At 34.8% G+C, this 20,421-nt stretch overlaps 1 protein-coding gene across 1 annotated transcript; it reads right to left on the reverse strand.

Annotated features, from left to right (window-relative positions):
• Nucleotides 1-1,711: 1,711 nt before the first annotated feature.
• Nucleotides 1,712-8,323, reverse strand: LOC123543280 (uncharacterized protein KIAA1958-like). The gene is made up of 3 exons (XM_053535376.1): nucleotides 7,435-8,323; nucleotides 3,812-4,060; nucleotides 1,712-1,820 (listed from the first exon to the last, which is right to left on the reverse strand). Exons 1-3 carry the CDS (start codon nucleotides 7,992-7,994, stop codon nucleotides 1,712-1,714), a joined length of 918 nt encoding a protein of 305 aa, XP_053391351.1. The 5' UTR covers nucleotides 7,995-8,323.
• Between the last annotated feature and the right edge of the window lie 12,098 nt (nucleotides 8,324-20,421).

Below are 20,421 nucleotides of genomic sequence, written 5' to 3' on the forward strand. Positions count from 1 at the left end.
ATACATTCAGCTAAGATTTAATTATTTCATTACGCCTGTTAGCATTTCAACATTGTCCCAACAATTGCCTAGCAAGGTGAGCCTGGTTTATTTGAATGAACCCAAATTTCAAACCACTTTCATGTCACTGGTACCTTTGATTGAAAATTCACAGGTCTCAATCCTAACTGGTGTATTTGAATATACCTTATACAGCCCAATTTCGTTACAAATATCTTTAAACAGAAAAGTTCAAATTCTTATTTTACCACCCAACTTCTATATTGAACAGGGTAGAGCTAAAGGTTTCAACGATACAAACCGAAGTACCGCCACACTAATTCATTACTCAGTATATCATTATTAAATAAACAGATCAAACATAACTTTAAAAGTCATACTTTTTTACCAAATAAACCTCGGTTATCAAGACAAATCAAGAATTGAAGCAGTAACGAAACGCCCCTAACTTTATCAGATAACATTATTGTAAAGCTTTTGTCACTATATTTCCGCTGTGCATTCAGGAAGTTTTAAAATAATCATACATTGTCAAATTGTCTTCATTGTTCGACTGTTACGATATATGCTTATCCCATATCCAGACTAAACGATAAAATCGATACAACTACGAATGCAGGACAGATATATGATTTCAAAGACCCACTTACAAATTCAAACTAACATGTTCGTAATTACTATTTTAAATGCAATACCTATTACATTTTATTCATACTTTGACTATGTTAAAATCCTTAATGTCACTATTTAAAATATATAGAGGATATTTGTTTGTTTCGGTGTAAGATCGAAAATTTATTTCATCGAGTGAACATCACATGAATATTTTCACGAGTGGCGAAGCCACGAGTGAAAATATTAACATGTGATGTTCACGAGATGAAATAAATTTCGATCTTTCACCGAAACAAACAAATTTTCTGTTTATTTCATGCTTATTCAGTGGTTTCTTTTATAAAATCGTTTTACTTTTTAAAAATTCCCCCGCAGGGAGCCCCACTGTTTACGACTGTCAGCGCTGTGTTATGCGTCCCAAATAGTTCTACAAATTTGGTCCAGGTTGTGTTTTGTCTAACAGAAGAAAGGAGATTAATTTATTTGTAAGGGATATAAATAATATATTTGGTACTTCAAAAATTTTATTCATGTAACTTCAGATATATTTAAACAAACAATGTGTGAAATTCATACGCGCAGATACGCGCACTTGCGCTTGTCAAAATTCGAGTCCGCCATTTTGTTTTACTTCAGTCAATCGGTAAACAGTTAGAACAAATAACTGGAGAAACAATACGAACAGTGTAACAGTGGGATTTTAAATGGACTTATATGTAAACTCTCGTGTCGTGAGTGTTACAGTTAGTCACTGTCACTTTCTGGAATCATTCTTATTCGTTTGAATGGTCTGGCAGTGGCAACTGGCGAATCGAGCATGTTGGAAACGGACTTTTCAGCAGTTGCATTACTTCGGCCTACGTTAACTGTGGACATTTGTGACAGTGTTTCCGATACAGATGTACTGTGGAAATTGAAAGTCACAGGTCCGTGGAAAGTGCTGCTTGCAAAAAGACTGCGAGAGCGATTGGATCCGAAAGGCCCAGTCCATGGCTCCGGAGCACTGGCAGCACCACTTCCTTGAGTTTGAAGGTTGGTTTCATTTCTCTGATTCGACAGTATTTTAGAAATATTTCTCGACTGGTCGTTGTTGATTTTACTGTAGTTGTTTTATAGAATTCACATTCTTGTGACCAGAAATTTGCATGATTTGGTTGGCAGGGACCCCAGCATCGTTTAGAGTTTGAACCAGATGTTTTCTGGAGCTGAAAAAAAAAATGAATGGAATTTTCATATCATTGACCTATGAAATTATTTGAAGGCATAAATTATTTTGTACAAGTGCATTTTCTTTAGAATAAGTATGCAGGCATAAGTTCGTTTTTCTAAGTTGGCTGACATGGGAGGGCTCTCGGGTTATTCTCATTCTGCATTCTAACACGATCCGATTCATTTTACTATTAAACAAAGAAGGCTGGAATCAGTGAATTATCAAACAACAATTCACTGTTCTGACGTCACAATTATTGCGTCAAACGGCGTAGCAGCGCGCTAGAAAGAAACCGATTGAAAACGGGCAAATAATTAATGAATGCCGGCAAAGATGTACTTTAAAGTCCTTGGGGCTAGAATGCGCTTTACTGGTACGCACTTTTTGCTAGGATTGTAAAAGGTAGGATGTGCTCGTTACAATCATTTAAATAAATTGTAACAATAATCTATTCATTAAAAGAAAACAGAAAAAACGGGGGTGTGGGGGCAGTAGCCCCCATAAGAATAAATGGGGAGTGTTTATTTAATGTGCGTACTGGTAAAGTGCAGGTGTCCCGTCCTTGGTAACGTGTTAGAATCAAAATAATACATCTCATTTAGTGATTTGCTCTTGAATAAATCAGTGTTTGTCGTTCAGCTGCGTAGTATTATACAACTCGGGCTCCGCCCTCGTGATATAATTCCTTCGCATCTGAACTCCAAACAGTGATTTATTCAGCGACAAATCACCGATGAGATATATTATTTCTTAAATAAACCACTCGCGTGCAGTGACGTTACCGATCCAGGTGCATAGCACGGTTGTAAAAAGTAGTTTTTTTCTTACACTGTTGATACTAGTATGTAGTGTTAGAATCGAAATAACAAGTTCCCAAGTGTGATTTATCGTAGAATAACACGAGTTTTTCGTTCTTATGCGAAACAGTATTTAAAATAATACGGCCTTCTTGATACATTCTTACATGTACGCATAAGAACACAGAAAACACGGGTTATTCTACGATAAACCATGTTTGGGAACTTATTACTAAAATTTTCTTAATTTCACGGCTAATTCAAGTCAGCGATAAAATCTTAATCGTGCCATTTATTAGCTTGCTAGAATGATATCACCTTCTAAGAAATTGCGAATATGACGTCGGCAGTAAGAAAGCGAGGATGAGCAAAGCATCAAACTGACAGTGCATGTCCTTCTATGGTTAATTTTATGACAAGAACGGAAAAAATCTTAATGAAGAAATCGCAGGTGGAATTGTACCGGACATCATAACAAATGTCATTGATTCTGGTTGGAAATAGCCCATGATGAATAGCGAAATACTAAAACGTAACAGAAAAATTACTAAAGTCATTGAAAACAGACAAAAAATGATAGATGCACTCCCTCCAGCAAAAAAAAAAAAAAAAAACTAACTAAGAAAGATTAAATGTTTGCGATGCAAAACTAATACTGATTGAATTTGGTTGTGAAAAAACAAAGAATTGAAACACTAATTGCATGAAAAATTATCTGGAGGCCTGGGCTTACAGTCTGATAAGTACTTGAAGATTCTTGTTATCAAACTACTTTAAATATACTGAATTTATGCAGGTATGACTTTGGTAAGGGTATTTCAAAAGTAGATATTTTACAGTTTTAGGGTGTTTCTTTTTTTCAGAAATGAATTTGAAAAGGAAAGAAAAGATCAATAGATGTCAGATTTGAATTTTTTTGATTGTCGGAAAAAGTTTTAGTATCCATATGACGGCTTATAATTTACGTACTTGACATTCCAGTAAAACTGTCGTTTTAAAGCTCTGAATTGAAAATGTTTGCAGAAAAATGGGGGGAAAAATTTTCAGTTTGGAACTCAGAACAATATCGGCTATAAAATCAGGCTTATAAAACGTTGCTATATCAGGATATTTTCAGCTGTTCATTTATTATATCTAGATAAACCATGGAAAAGCATAAAATAAGAATATAGATGTATAATATGCACACCTGTAAGGCGTTATTCTGGGATTTTCAATTCCTGCTTCAGCCTTCATGTCTCTCATAATGTTGTAAAGTTTATTTATTCCAAGTGGGGTTTTTTTGAACCAGCATCTCTGTGGTTTATCATTTGGTGTAAGGAAGAATGGGCTGTCAGGTTTGCACATTTCGTCCGGTCGTTTCTGGCTGTACAGCTTGTACAGATGTACAGGATCTCTCTGGGCGTCAGCAGTGGCATAGGCTTTGGGTTTTGTACCTCTGAAGTAATGAAATTTACACTGTTATACATCATTAAAACATTTATCTTTATTACAGTCTCTAACCTTTTGACAGACATTTTACAGAAAAAATGCAAGTCTAAAACTCTAAATCGTAATGGTGATTGTAGCAACATACAACAGTTGTGCATCCAAATAGTCTAGCGGAAGGACGGCTGTTACTAAGTAGCAGTAGGCCTGGGTTCGAATCCCAGTTTGGATAGCTGTTTTGTTGTTTATCGTTATCATTACAAATAATCTACCATTATATTTCAGTAAACGCGTGGACGTTGTTTATAGTATAGGAGACGTTAGTCAAATTGACTTATTCATATAATCTAGTAAAAGAAAGTAGAATTTTTGATGTTTCGCCAGGGAAGGTTATCATGTGGGGAAAAAAGAATATGACATTTGTGACTTTCCACATTGAGTTTATTAAAGGGACTGGCCTCCAGATCATTCTACTAGTCTACTAAAAGATTTTTTAGATATCTGGAAATAAATGCTATATTTCTTAAGAAGGGTTAAAACTTAATTACTGACAAACTATATCATGTTACGGAAACACATTAGAATTTGCTGTTTTTTCTACTTTTTACGATGAAAATCGAAATGCGTTTGTAACGCATTACTCCAGGTAAACTGTCTCAATTATAAAAATCTGTATTTTGAAATCATAACTCACTAATTCCTCAATAGCTTTATTGGTTACGAAGACGGGAAAATGTCTTTATTGCCGTGGTTGTCCGGGGTTCGATTGCCGAGACGGTCATCTTTTTTTCTTGAATAGGATTTTTTAGCTCACCTGAGCACGAAGTGCTCAAAGGTGAGCTTTAGTGATCGCCCTGTGTCCGTCGTCCGTCGTCGTCCGTCGTCCGTCCGTCCGTCCGTCGTCAACAATTTGACTGTTAACACTCTAGAGGTCACATTTTTGGCCCAATCTTAATGAAACTTGGTCAGAATGTTACCCCCAATAAAATCTTGGACGAGTTCGATATTGGGTCATCTGGGGTCAAAAACTAGGTCACCAGGTCAAATCAAAGGAAAAGCTTGTTAACACTCTAGAGGTCACAATTTTGGCCCAATTTTTATGAAACTTGGTCAGAATGTTACCCTCAATAAAATCTTGGACGAGTTCGATATTGGGTCATCTGGGGTCAAAAACTAGGTCACCGGATCAAATCAATGGAAAAGCTTGTTAACACTCTAAAGGTCTCAATTTTGGCCCGATCTTAATTAAACTTGGTCAGAATGTTACCCTCAATAAAATCTTGGACGAGTTTGATATTGGGTCATCTGGGGTCAAAAACTAGGTCACCAGGTCAAATCAAAGAAAAAGCTTGTTAACACTCTAGAGGTCACAATTTTGGCCCGATCTTAATGAAACTTGGTCAGAATGTTACCCTTAATAAAATCTTGGACGTGTTCGCTATTGGGTTATCTGGGTTCAAAAACTAGGTCACCAGGCCAAATCAAAGGAAAAGCTTGTTAACACTGTAGAGGCCGCATTTATGACTGTATCTTCATGAAACTTGGTCAGAATGTTAATATTGATGATCTTAAGGTCCAGTTTGAATCTGGGTCATGTAGGTTAAAAAACTAGGTTACCAGGTCAAATCAAAGGAAAAGCTAGTTTACACTGTAGAGGCCACATTTATGACCTTATCTTAATGAAACTTTGTCAAAATGTTAATCTTGATGATCTATAGCTCAAGTTCAAATCTGGGTTAGGTGGGGTCAAAAACTAGGTCACCAGGTCACATCAAGGGAAAAGCTAGTTTACACTGTAGAGGCCACATTTATGACCTTATCTTAATGAAACTTTGTCAAAATGTTAATCTTGATGATCTATAGCTCAAGTTCAAATCTGGGTTAGGTGGGGTCAAAAACTAGGTCACCAGGTCACATCAAGGGAAAAGCTTGTTAACACTCTAGAGGCCATATTTATGACTATATCTTCACGAAACTTAGTCAGAATGTTAAACTTGATGGTCTTTAGGACAAATTTGAATCTGGGTCATGTCGGATTAAAAACTAGGTCACCAGGTCAAATCAAAGGAAAAGCTAGTTAACACTGTAGAGGCCGCATTTATGACTGTATCTTCATGAAACTTAGTCAGAATGTTAATCTTGATGATCTTTAGGTCAAGTTTAAATCTGGGTTAGATGGGGTCAAAAACTAGGTCACTAGGTCATATCAAAGGAAAAGCTTGTTAACACTCTAGAGGCCACATTTATGACTGTATCTTCATGAAACTTAGTCAGAATGTTAATCTTGATGATCTTTAGGTCAAATTCGAATCTGGGTCATGTCGAGTCAAAAACTAGGTCACGGGGTCAAATCAAAGGAATAGCTAGTTAACACTTTAGAGGCCACATTTATGACCATATCTTAATGAAACTTGGTCAGAATGTTATTCTTGTTGATCTTTAGGTCAATAGGTCAGGTGAGCGATACAGGGCCTTCATGGCCCTCTTGTAAATTATTTTAGAAACAAAAACTCATATTCTAATGTTCGTAATATGACCAAAGTTCAATTTGAAAGAAAAAATATTATTTATCCAAATCTGGAGGTCAGTGCCTTTAAACTCGATGAGTAAAATTGATAAAATGCTCTGCAGAGCCTCGCATTTTATTATTTTATTCAACTTGTTTAATAAATTCAATATGAAAAGACACTCCTGTAATATCAGATTTCACATATATTTTTTTTTTTATTTCACAGATTTCACATTTTCACAAGGAAAGCTTGTGCAATTTTAAAGATATTTTAAGATGGTATCAAAAATACAATTATTTAAAGCATTTTGTGCATGAAATAAACCGAAAAGAAATATCAGTGGAAGAATGAGATATTTCAATTTGTGACACAAATTTTGAAATTACTAATTTTAGTGCTCATTCAGTGACACTGAAAAAAAACAACACAAAAATTATGGTAGATCTACTGTATATGAATTAAATTACTTTATCACATGTTCGACTTTGCGGGAGTGTAATAAAGCCATTAAATAAAAATGATAATACACTAGTGTAATAACGCTTTGACGTCGACGTCGTTTACAGTATAGGAGACGCTGGACAAATTGACTTATTTGTATAGTAAAAGAAAGTTGAATTTTTGATGTTTCGACATGAATAGCTAACATGTGATGAAAAGAATATTACATTTGTGTCTTTCGACATTTAATTTATTAAACTCGTTGAATAAAATTGATAAAATGCTCGGTAGAGCCTCGCATTTTATCATTTTATTCAACGAGTTTAATAAATTCAATATGAAAAGACACTCATGTAATATCCGCTATTTATCACATGTTCGACGTTGCGGGAGTGTAATAAAGCCATTAAATAAAAATGCAATTGAAACGTACCTAATGTCCCGAGGATTTGAACCAGATCTGGTTTTGGTTTGTCTCTCTTGGTCATATATAAGATACTCCTCACCAGAAGTTTCGTCCATTCTAAGATGAATATCTCCCCAGCAGAGATCACGGCATTCTTTGCCTGTCCGCATTCCAAAATGGTTTGTGCATACAAACCACATGGAGTGTAACAAAGACCTTGGAGTGTAGTCACCTAGTGTCCTGGCTTCATGCATCTGGTCAATGATAGACTCTGTCATGGTTTCTGCAGCTCTCGGCTTATTGCCAAGTCCCTGGCCTTTCAGCTGTTGCTGTTTTCTTGAAAGGACAGCTCGTGTTTTGGAAAATTCTCTGTCCTTGAATATGGCAACATTGCTGTCACTTGCTTTTAGATATCTGTCAACAGAGCTTATAAAGCCCCGCAAAGTTGTAGGCTCATATTCCCTGCCATCTTTCTTGGTAACACCCAAGATAAATTCACACAGTAATGAATTAAGCTGATATGGGGGAATGTATTCTGGTTTTCTCATTTCATTTTTTGACATCAGAAAAGAGAAGAATAACTTCATTTATTTTATGTTTTTCGGTGGTTTATCGAAATATAACGGTGAATTATATCCTGATAAACTCACTGGCCACTCAGTGAAAATTATCAAATCTGATACCCGGATTAACGTCAAAAAGTTTACCGAGCGTACTGAAAGCCGGAAACAATATGACGATGACGTCGTTAAAATGACGTCATCTTTGCGATGCTTCCTGATAAAATTTCCCGCAGATTTCGACATCTTATTGAAATAAACACAACAAAAGTAGAGTTTTAGACATAAAATAAACAGAAAAATTGTTGGTATCGATGTAATATCACGGTAATTTCACTCGTGAACACCAAAAGTTGTTATTTTCACTCGTGGCTGTGCCACTCGTGAAAATATCACTTTTGGTGCCCACTCGGTGAAATTATAACGTGATATTACACCGAAACCAACAATTATCCTCTATGTCACTCTCTGTCTTCTTTTGGGTATTTTTATTTTCATTTTCTTTAAGAAACTGGTCAGCATCTACTTGTCTAAAGTTCCTGTCTGCAACCTGAAAGTCTCCATATTCCTCCTGGTCAAAGAAATTTGTGAAAATGTCATTCAAGACCTCTGGATCCAGTTCTTCTACAGACATCTTGATTGTATACTAAAGCAGACGTCAGATTTGACAGGTGTTGTTGTTGTTGTTACAAACATGTAAACAAAGGGAAGCTACTACAACCAACCTGTCACCTCATGTATATACATGTACATAGAGAGGTGTCCAATTGGGGGAAGAAAGTAGTCCGGCACAGTGAAAATTATATTTTGATAAATTTCACTGTGGGTTTACCAGGATATAATCTACCATTATATTTCAGTAAACCACTGAAAAGCATGAAATAAAAGATTTTTCTTAATCAGTAGGAGCTGATATCTGTTGATCACAAAAGAAAATTTAAATATACCTTATAATTAAGTGAAGAAGATTCTTTATGATGAACACTAGGGTGGTTATCACGAGAGCATAAACTGTTGTCTTTATTAGGTAAATAATCGATAAAACTGTGACAGTTTCCACCATAATTAGCTCCAAATAAATAATAATTATTATAATTATAATAACCTTGTTTAAAGAGGATAACATATTCAGCTATAGCCAGTCTAACATATGGTCCTCTAACATAATAATGTAAAAAACACCCTAATATATATAGTAAATTGAAAGACATGAATAAAAATAATGTATTATGAACAAATTAATTCTTAGTGGCATAAGCAGTATATAGTACAATGAACAGAGAATAAGCTAAGATAAAATTATGTAAAAGTGGTAAAAGAATAAATGTTATTTGTTATCCGCGCACTAAAACCCTAAAAAGTCTTTTGTGCGAAAAGTACGGGAAAGCGTTGGATTGTTCTTATGTCACATAAGGTAATAACAAATATAGACTAAAGTAAAGTTAACATAATAACACATGATATAAAAATGCGAACATTGTAAGGCTGTTACAAAAAAAAAGAAAAGAAATAAGAAATGTCTGTGTATATACAAATATTGTCCTACCCATGATTTTCTAAGTCCAAAAAGGGCCATAATTCTTGCAAAAAGCAATGCAGAGTTACGGTACTTGTTGTGCGCAGTCAGCTTTTAATGGCAAATAACAGCTCAGAGTTTTTTCTAAGTCCAAAAGGTGCCTTAAGTATTGCAAAAAGCAAGATGGAGCTATGTTTCTTGCTGTACAGAGTCAGCTTATGATGGTGAAAATGTGTTGCAAGTTTCAAAGCAATAGCATTGATAGTTTAGGAGAAAGCTTTACCTAAATATAAAACTTTACCAATAAATCTGATATTTTCTAAGTCGAAAAGGAGCCATAATTTTTGCAAAAAGTAGGATGGAGTTATGTTTCTTGCTGTACAGGGTCAGCTTATGATGGTGAACAAGTGTTGCAAGTTTCAAAGCAATAGCTTTGATAGTTTAAGAGGAAACTTTACTTAAATATAAAACTTAACCAATAAATCTGATATTTTCTAAGTCGAAAAGGGACCATAGTTCTTGCAAAAGGCAGGATGGAGTTATGTTTCTTGCTGTATAGAGTCAGTTTTTAATGGTAAACAAGTGTTGCAAGTTTAAAAGAAATAGCTTTGATACTTTAGGAGAAAAACTGACCTTAACACAAAACTTAACCAAGAAATCTAATTTTCTAAGTCCAAAAGGGGCCATAATTCTTGCAAAAAGCAGGATGGAGTTATAATTCTTGCTGTACAGAGTCAGCTTATAATGATGAACAAGTGTTTCAAGTTTCGAAGCAATAGCTTTGATAGTTTAGGAGAAAACTTTATCTTAATATAAAACTTAACCAATAAATCTGATATTTTTAAGTCCAAAAGGGACCATAATTCTTGCAAAAAGCTTCAGGAGCCATGCACTTTGCTTTCAAAACCTATTGCAATTAGAGAAACCTTTAGCGAACAGCATGTATCCTGACCAGACTGCGCGGATGCGCAGGCCAGTCTGGATCCATGCTGTTTGCTAATGTATTACGTTGGTTTTCGCATGGTGCGGCTAAATTATGTTGTTAGATGACTAAATATCTAACTCCTTATAGAGTAGAATGCATTTTATATGTCAAATATATATATCAAATATTATATTCATATATTTTATATATCTTTTCATACTTTAAGTGTTTGCCAAACACTTATTAATTTTTGTTATTTGATTTAAATAGAAAAAAGTGGAAACTTCACAGGTCGCTCAACACGACAAAAACGAAAATGTTGCAGGCTCGGTTTGTTGAGCCTGATCATGATAAAGCGAAAATGTAAACCGCATAATCACTTCCTCAATGCATAGATTAATTTGTAAATGTTTGCGCAATTAAAATATGGGGATTACCCTTTCCAATCCAACTGATTCGGCTTTATATTGACATGTGTGCAAAAATAGTTTGTTTCAGTGTGCAGTAACGTATATGTGCTTATGAATAAAGAAGTAGGTGGAATTCTTTGACATGCTTAATAAAGCTACATGTACATGATATTATTGATAGTTGACATAATTGATCGTAAATAGCACAAGACCTGAAATCGGAAAGTTCAATTTGTTTTTATTATAGCCACGTTGGGTCATCGTTCTGCACCTTGTAACAATGAACGTCGAATGAGATACTTCCCTTTTTCCACAAAATGGAAAGGATAGCACAATCATAAGTAGGCAATTACTAGTATTTATCCTTTCATTTAAATGTACCAGTGAAACAGATGTGCTGTTGCATGTATATATGAAACCAAATTGCAATCTTCATTTCCGTGGCATAGTATAATAATCAAAAAGCAAAATATCGCCAGATGTAAACAATATACGTTGTAGAATCATTCTTGTTGTTGAAAATGATATCATTCGCGCCTCTGTAATACTGCTAACGTTTAAAATAATTAAAAGTGGAAAACCACAAGTCGCCCAAAAATAACGGCTTTAAACTCAACTTAAAACCAAAAAGTCATTTATTTACATTTACAGTGGTTTAACAGCAAACATTTTAATCCGTTCGAAGAGCGAAGTGTCACCTCTTAGTCAGATTTGTATGTTATCAAATACCAGTTGTAAAGCACACGCCCTCAAGTATGCAAACATGTTTGCAAAAGATAAGGATAAATATCCAACACGGAAAGCCACGTTCTAAAAACGCTGCCTCCCCAAATATAAACCCAGCACGCGGACGCGCACACGACCAACACACGCACTCACACAAAACAAACACAAGAACAAAACAAATAAATAAAGGATGGGCACCACCTTGGAACGGTCAGTGGCAAAACCACCACTGGGGAGCTTAAACCGGTTTGTGGTGACCTAAACTCGCTCTTACCAAAACATTTCTATTTCTTATTCTTGTCGAGATCAATTTTAGAGAAAAAAGGAAATTTTTTTTTACTGTTTGCACCTCTATAAAGAATAAGTTAATACTGCAAAATTAACTATGTGTTTGCAATTTTATTTTTTGGAACAAATTTATTTTCTCAGAAATGTGCAATTTCAGTATAACAGTTACTTAGATATTGGACAAAGATCATTTATCGTCTTTTATTGAAATTAAGTTTTGCAGCAGCGAAGCACAGCTTCGTAATACTTAAGTTTAATTGGTTATATTCGCGTGAATTCCATATCAAATTGTTAGACGGTATTATCTTTACATGCACCGACCTCCAAAATTTGGCTAAAATAATCTTTCTTTAAAATAAAAGTTGGTCCTATTAAGAACATGAGTTTTTATTTCTATATTATCTAAAATTTGAAATATCAAGAAGTCGGAAATCAAATTCAGACCGCTGCGCCAAATTTTAAAGCATTCTTTAGAAATATAACATTAATGTTCTGTTATTTAAAACATCTTTTTTTTGTTTTTGTCGTACGATCTTGAGGTTAGTGCCTTTAAGATTATAAGTGATTCTTAGCTAATTATATAATTGCTAAAGGTGCTTAGTGCTTATGAGCTTTTGAAATTCAGTCTCTATTTATTGGTGATCATCACAAACCCGGCGCAACTGTTTCAAAATCTACAGTACTGAACGAAAATTTGCCATCATACTATACATATAAAGTAGCTTTATCAGCAACTGTATTGAACAACGGAATCGAAGAATGCTGCTTTTAATCTCTTTTAACTGATTATACTCCTCCTTTTAATAACACTGTCGTCTTGATTTCTCAACACTTCACAACTACATTAGTATTACTTCTACCCTCCTGTACATTTCTTTTTAATCTCTCGCACAGACGCACACCAGCACGTAATACCCGGAAAGAGGGCGTGGCAGTATAAATAGATTGATAGATAGGATTCAGCCTAAAATATTTTGAATAAATGGTCCGCTGACTAGCTATTAAAAACGTTGTGTCAATATACCCTTAACACAGACGTTTAAACACGGAAGTAATCAATATATGAAACTTCATTATGAGAACCGTGTTATATGCTTAAGTCGTTTCAAGTTTGTTAAAACCATTTTTCAAACAAAAGTATAATAGCAATAATGGTGATAAATATATTAATTTTGATTTTGACTGTAACAGCTTACGATGCAGGTGAGTTTGATTTTCCATTTATACTTATAACTACTTATTGAATATGATAAATCTTTTATTTGTGATAAGTGTTGTTTTACCTCTTAGTAAGCAAATGTTCGAGTTTTACAAATTCCGAAGCTGAATGTTTGTCAACCACCTGTGTATAAAAACAAGGAAAGAAAAGAAAATTTTATGAAAAAGAATAAAATTTTAAACGCTACAGTCAAAATTTTATTTTAAAAAGAAACCCATTCGATTATAACATTTGATTATAATATTCAACAGTAATAAATTCTTTCATAAGGATATAATTTGTGTGATATGTAAAGAGACAATACTGATATTATAATAGTACTTTGATTGATAATTTAAATAATACGTAGTCACTTCAAAACTACATGTATATATTAAAGTACGCTCAAAGTGGTATATCCGGGTACAATGTTATTCAATAGGTATCACTATACGATGCCGTAGTTACAGGTGACTAACTCTATTATTATGTTTATAAAGATATCTGCGCATGGATCTAGATATTTATAACTCGGTTTACAAAGAGTTTAATTGTTAAAATGTAGTTTGTGGTTATTAAGACTATCTAATACTTTTCAATCTATAAGTTTCACATTACACGATAGGTGCTTGCTATTTTTTTCAAACGTCTTCACATTTCATTGTAGCAGTAAGACGGAAAAATGGTGTGACAAATGATGATATTTATTGATTTTTTTCCATAAAGCACCATAACAGGGCTTTCTTATGTTGACTGTCTGTACAATTTTCTTATCTGGTGACATTTGACGACCAACTTTATATTAAGTGTAATAAAGGGAAATGCAATTTTCAAATCCAATACCTGACAAACTCCGCGTCAAAAATGAATTTTTATTTGGCATTTGTAAGTGAAAATATAATTTACTTCTATCTTGTTGAGTTATTACCATTTTTATCATTATTTTCTTTCACTTATAAAATGCCATCTACATTAACTTAAAGCAATAGCATATTAACATTCCTTTTCAAATTATTATTAATATCGTTTTACAGATTTTATTATAGAAAAAACTTTAATACCCTTATCATGCTTGGCACGATTCATTCTGCCTTTACGACCAGTGTAGATCTGCACTATCCGCCGCTCATTCAGTATCTATTTGGTAAGCACCGCTTTTAACAGTTAATGGTACTGTCCAAATTGAAAGATGGACAAGTTCATTATAGAAATTAAGCAGGGTAAGGGTTATAATCAAATGGAGAAGACTATACAAAGGTATACAAAGATATAGACTATACAAAGGTATATAAAGTAACGTATCATAGTCCGGGAAAACGTGTTTTGAGGTGCATATTCGAATCATTTTGTTCCATTTGGTCAGTCTGCTCAAATTATTATTCATGTTGATAACTTTTATACTACTAAAACGAAGTTAAAATAATTTGACAGAAAGAAATATTGTGATGAAAGCTTACTGCGATATGCACTTTTAATTCATTTTAGAGTGACTACTCGAAGAATAGGTAGAGCTAAAGCTATTGGGCTCGCCCATTCGTCGGTTGGCGTCTGCATTGTCGTCGGCGTACCGATTGTGTTCAGTTATTAAATGTAAGCTGGTATCTCAGTAACCACTTGTGGGAACGGATTTAAAATTCATACACCCAATCACTATGAAAAACAATTTTCATTTTACAAGTTCAATAAATCTGTTTGGCTTTTGTACAGATTTATACCTCTTTTTCGACTTAAAAGTTTTTGGCCAAGATGGTATCTCGGTGCCCGCTAATGGGAATGAATTGATACTCCACACACTTAATCTCTGTGATGGTCTGACTTGCAGTGCACAGATGCCATCACTCTGCTTTTTTTTCAACATTATATACCTTTTTTTTAAATAAGTAGTTTTTTGTGTAGTTTTAGTATGTAAGATGTATATATGGATGGATTGAAACTTCACACTCTTGTTCACTGTGATAGTCTGGCAAGCAGTGTACAGTTTTCATAATTCTGCTTTGTAATTTTGTAATTACATGACAGTGTTGTAGATCTTGTAATTACATAACAGTGTGGTAGATCTTGTACAATGCATGTCAGATCATCACAGTACTTTCAATTCATTCCCATTAGTGGGTATTGAGATACCAGCTTACACACAAAGCCTTAACTCGTAAATGGGGCATAAATGTGTAAAAACTAAAAATACAAAGCAGAATTATGAAAACTGTACACTGCTTGCCAATTTGACAGAAAGAAATATTGTGATGAAAGCTTACTGCGATATGCACTTTTAATTCATTTTTACAGTAGAAAGCTAAGCTTATTTAGAACTCCTTCCTTAAAGATAGCAGAAATAGCTGATAACTTAAAAAATAAAGTATTTTTAAACTATAGAAAACATGCAAATGAAACTTGCATATCACTAATACATTACCAATGCTAGACAAATATTTATCTAATTTCAATATTTCGAGAGGTAATGTATTTACTTCATATATTTAAACTTACTTAGAAACAATAAGTACTTACATTGGTTTGGTTGTCAGTCTACTTTTTTAACTGAAGTAAAAAGGAGAGTGTGGTAGAGACATAAGTAGAGAAATGTAGAGATATGGTCACGTACACAAGCTGGAAGTGTGGATGGTTCCAAATTTATCAGCATGGGAAAATTGAGCAAGATGATACATAATATCTAATAATTAATAGTTCGTTGTATTTTAATGCATATAAAGAGGAATGCTATGTATCAAAACGCTTGGTTGTTTTGATGTAATTATGGACATGTGCGAAGGTTTCACTGTTTGAATCATCCGAGAGGTCAGAGTCTCCAAATAGAAGTGTAGACAGAGAAGGTGTTGTGAGGTTTTGAATGTGATTGAAGAGTACAGTGCGTTGTTAGGCACGGCAATCAAAGAAGTAATGGTGAGTAATTTCGGTTTGGCCACATTCAAAAAGAGGACTGGTGATTATGTTTTTTATTGAAAATAGATGTTCGTTTAAGGTGCTGCAATGAGTTCCGAGACGAGTGTGTAGAATTTGGTGCTTACGGTTGCCAATGTAGTAATGAGAGGGAACCTTAGATTTGTTGTCACTGAGTTTGCTTTTGAAAGAGTTCAGTGTAGTGCAGTTGCGGTGATCAGGAGGAAGCTGATTCCAGGCCTGTACAACTGATGACAGGAATGAATTTGCATAGAGTTGTTTATGACAATGGATACCCCTTGTGTTGTTGGCGTTCCGAAGATTTATGTAGTCGTATCGCCAACGTTCTCAGATACGAGAGAATTGAGATATGGAGGAGATAGGTTGTTTGTCATTTTATACAGGAGTGTGAGTTTATGTTTTTCTCTTCTCTGTTTGAGAGTTTCAAAGCAGGTTTCCCTATAAAGATTATCGATAAAAACTAGTTTGGTTTGCCCCACAGATAATTCTACACGCCTCATGTTGTATTTTCTCTAAGTCGTATTGATCATGGAGAGAAAGATTGTCCCAAACGACGTCAGAATACTCGCCAACGTTCTCAGGTTCGAGAGAATTGAGATATGGAGAAGATAGGTTGTTTGTCATTTTATACAGGAGTGTGAGTTTATGTTTTTCTCCTCTCTGTTTGAGAGTTTCAAAGCCGGTTTCCCTATAAAGAGTATCGATAAAAACTAGTTTGGTTGCCCCACAGATAATTCTACACGCGGAGAGAAAGATTGTCCCAAACGACGTCAGAATACTCTAGGAGAGGTCAACTGAAGGATGTATAGATAGTTTCTAATGATATTTTGTCAAGAGTAAATTTGAATGTACGCATAATACTGATACGTTGGCATGCTTTTGTTTTGATTGTCTCGATGTGTTCGTGCCAAGTTCCATCGTGAGAAAATGTGACTCCTAGACGCTTGTGAGAGTTTACTTTTGCTATAACTGTGCCATTCATTGCGAGAGGAGGATGATATGGTTTGTTGTGTTTTCGTGAAATGAGGAAAGAAGTTGTTTTATTTGGATTGAAGTCAACTGGCCATTTTTGGCCCAATTTGAGATAGTATTGAGGTCTGTGTTGTGTGTAATCGCTGATTGTATAGGATCATCAACAGTTATGTAGAGGCTTGTGTAATCAGCAAAGAGACGAATAGTAGAACCGATGTCCGTAACGATGCCGTTGATATAGAGAATAAAAAGAGGAGGACCAAGGATGGAACCTTGTTGAACACCAGCAGATATAAATACAGTTTCAGAAGAGAAACCACAAAGAACAGCCCTTTGCCTTCTACCAGAAAGATAGTCCTTGAACCATAGAAGAAGCTGACCTGAAATTCCTTTTGATTCCAGTTTATGAAGGAGACCACGATGCCAAATTCGGTCGAATGCTTTCGAAATGTCACAAAATACAGCCCTGACCTCTTTGCCCTCGGGCTTAGTAGAAAGAATTGTAGATAGAAACAAGTTGATTGGAAGTTGAGTCGTCGGGAATAAAGCCTGACTTAAGTGAAGAAATAATGTTGTTGGACATGAAGAAGTTGTATTTGTGCTTGTGAATGATTTTTTAAGGGTTTTACTGATAGTACTTAGTAGTGATATAGGTCTGTAATTAGAGACTGTATAAGGATCGTTTTTCTTGTGAATAGCGAAAACATTTTCTAGTTTCCAAAGAGATGGTACCTTGCCTATATAGAGAAATCTGTTGAAAAGAGAGCATAGGGGACTTGCTATTTCTTGTGAGAGTTCTACCGTTTATGTTGCCTGGCCCTGATGCTTTGCCTGTATTAAGTGATTTAAGTGTAATCTCTACTTCGTCATCTGTGATATGTATCTTACTGAGGACATTTGCATCTTGGTTTACATGAAGTGGTGGAAGTGTTTTATTCTGACCGTTGAGTTGTGTTTGGGTTTCAAAGAAATTGTTCAAAAGATTGGTCTTGTCTGTGTTGTCCGTGACTATGTTTCCATTAACATGTAATGTATCGATGCTTGATTTATTGGTTGGTGCTATGAATTGTTTGCGTATTCTCCAATAGTCGGTTGTTTTAAATCTTTAGGGATAAGTGGTGTTTGGCTTGTCTGAGCATGTCAGTTGTTTTGTTTCTAAGTTGTTTGTATGCTTGCCAGTGTCGAGGGTTTTGTGATATTTTGGCTTTGTTATATGCACGTTTTCTTTTTCTGATATATTTGCGCATGTCGTTGTGAATCCAGGGTGGTTCTGATTGTCGTATTGTGACAATTTTGTTTGGAATGTATTTGTTAGACATAGACAGTATTTGGTTGGTAATATTACTTGTGTGTGTGTCGATGTCATGATCAAAGAGCGACTGCCAATCAAATATTGAAGCTTTTTGACGTAGACCTTCATAGTCCCCTTGATCAAATTTCCAGACTCTTCGTTTAAACGTTGCTGGTTTTGGCTTTGTAACATCCAAAAAGCAGAAGACAGGACAGTGGAATCTTAAATTTTGGTCAAGAAAGGGTTCGCCGACCCCAGAAGTTTTGATCGGACAGGTAGGAGATAGTATAAAAAGGTATATTAATGAGATAGAGTGTTCTGTGTAATGTGTAGATTCTGTGATTACTTGCTTCATGTTGTATTGTATTATGAACGTGTTGAGGGCTTGTGGATGCCAAGATTGAAGTCACCTGTGATGATAATGTCAGATATAGAAGTATCATAAGCAAGACCAATAGAATTTTCTATTTGAGTAAGACCTATAGGAGACGAGTTAGGTGGTCGGTAGAAGGTATCAACTAGTGTTTTCCTGTGTTTAATGTGAATATCAAGCCAAATGCACTCAATGCCGTCTACTTCTAAGTAAGTGCGCCTAATTGCGGGAAGTGAACTTCTGACGTACACGATTACACCTCCATGATTATTGCCGTTACGATTCTTCAGGAATGGTGGTGCAAAGTTTTCAAATATAAGAGAAGAAGATCCGATCTGATCACTTAGCCAAGTTTCAGAAAAAGAGAGAACATCGAAATGTTGTAGTTCAGCCTGGAGAATATCCCTTTTATGAAGAAGCATTGTACGTTATAGTGGACAAATGACAGTGAGTTTTGGAAATCCTCGAAAGTGTGAGAATCTAAAAGAGAATTGTCAGTGGAAGATGTCGTGTTTGCATTGGGTCCGGAGTTTTGATGAATGTCGCCAGCTCTCAGAAGAAGCATTGACATCCGAGTAAAAAGTTCACAGCTGCTGAAACATGCTAGACATTTATATAACATTTGAAAGGAAGTAAAAAGACCAACCCTCACCCTGTATGATTGTAAGTCGGTAGCCATCAGGTGATGCCAGGTGAAAATTCTTGTTAAGGTGAGTTGTTCCAGTTGCATATGTGACCGTTAGAAGACAGAGGGGAAGAAATCGTAAAAGATACAGAACGAATAAGAGTTGTAAGGCTGGTAGAATCCGACATATTGTTTAGAAATGCGACCTCCACACGTTGGAATGGCATTACCATATACGTTTTCTTTGGACATTCGCAGTAAAAGAAGTGAGTATTAAACAGATTTGTATTTGTTTGAATATGTTGGCAATAAAATACTTTTTTAACTTGTTTATATGTTGTTGCTGGGACAACGGAATCTGTGCAATATAGGTAGATGACAATCTCCTAATTAAATGTATTCGATATTTGTATTGCAACATGACTACGAAATTGATAAATAATAATTTATAAGATAAGTCTATATTGACTAGTATAATATTTTTGTACTAAATCCGTTTTGAAAATTACTATGAATCGAATAAATGAAATTAAATCAATGGATTGTTATACTATCTATACAACCATGACAGATCAAGCGATTTATTGGTTGAATGATTATGTTATTATTTAGTACATCGCGTGTATCATTCACTTATTTAATTACACGGGTGTGACATTTATGAATGGAAACGTTTGAAGCGTGCGATGTGTACTGTATTATGTTACAATGGACATAAATAGCAAAAATATTGACGTTTTAGCATCTGTATTTTCTGAAATACAAACGATGGGATTTATGTGACATATTTATTATAGTCTGGAGTGTTCTATAAATTATTTGATAACTTGAGAACGTGTTTGTCACAGTCAGTTATTGACATGTATTCTATGGAATGACTGTGCATATAAAATAAAATGAATAAGAGGAGAGATATTTCTAAATGGGAACTAGAAGTCATGCGATTTTCAGTGATTAAATTTTGATTGTAAAGACAACGTGTTTTGTAACAGTCAGTTATTGAAATGTTTTCCGTGGAAAGAGTGAGCATATGGAATAAGTGAAGAGATGCTTCTAACTAGGAACTAAAAGTGATGTGATTATCAGTGATTGTATTGATTGTGAAGAGAAAGTGTTCTGTAACAGTCAGTTATTGAATTATATTTTATGGAAAGAGTGAGCCTACGAAATAAATGGAATAAGAGGAGAGATGTTGCTAAAAGGGGACAAAG

The sequence above is a fragment of the Mercenaria mercenaria genome, unplaced genomic scaffold (assembly GCF_021730395.1).
Source record: "Mercenaria mercenaria strain notata unplaced genomic scaffold, MADL_Memer_1 contig_4739, whole genome shotgun sequence".
Classification (NCBI taxonomy): domain Eukaryota; kingdom Metazoa; phylum Mollusca; class Bivalvia; order Venerida; family Veneridae; genus Mercenaria; species Mercenaria mercenaria.

What these genes read in the sequence shown, in the direction of transcription:
- LOC123543280 (XM_053535376.1), bottom strand. Translation starts at nt 7,994, where the DNA reads ATGAAGTTATTCTTCTCTTTTCTGATGTCAAAAAATGAAATGAGAAAA. An exon ending in TCAAATCCTCGGGACATTAG is followed by an intron (nt 4,061 to 7,434) that starts GTACGTTTCAAT and finishes TCATTACTTCAG; the next exon opens with AGGTACAAAACCCAAAGCCT. An exon ending in CCCAGAATAACGCCTTACAG is followed by an intron (nt 1,821 to 3,811) that starts GTGTGCATATTA and finishes TTTTTTTTTCAG; the next exon opens with CTCCAGAAAACATCTGGTTC.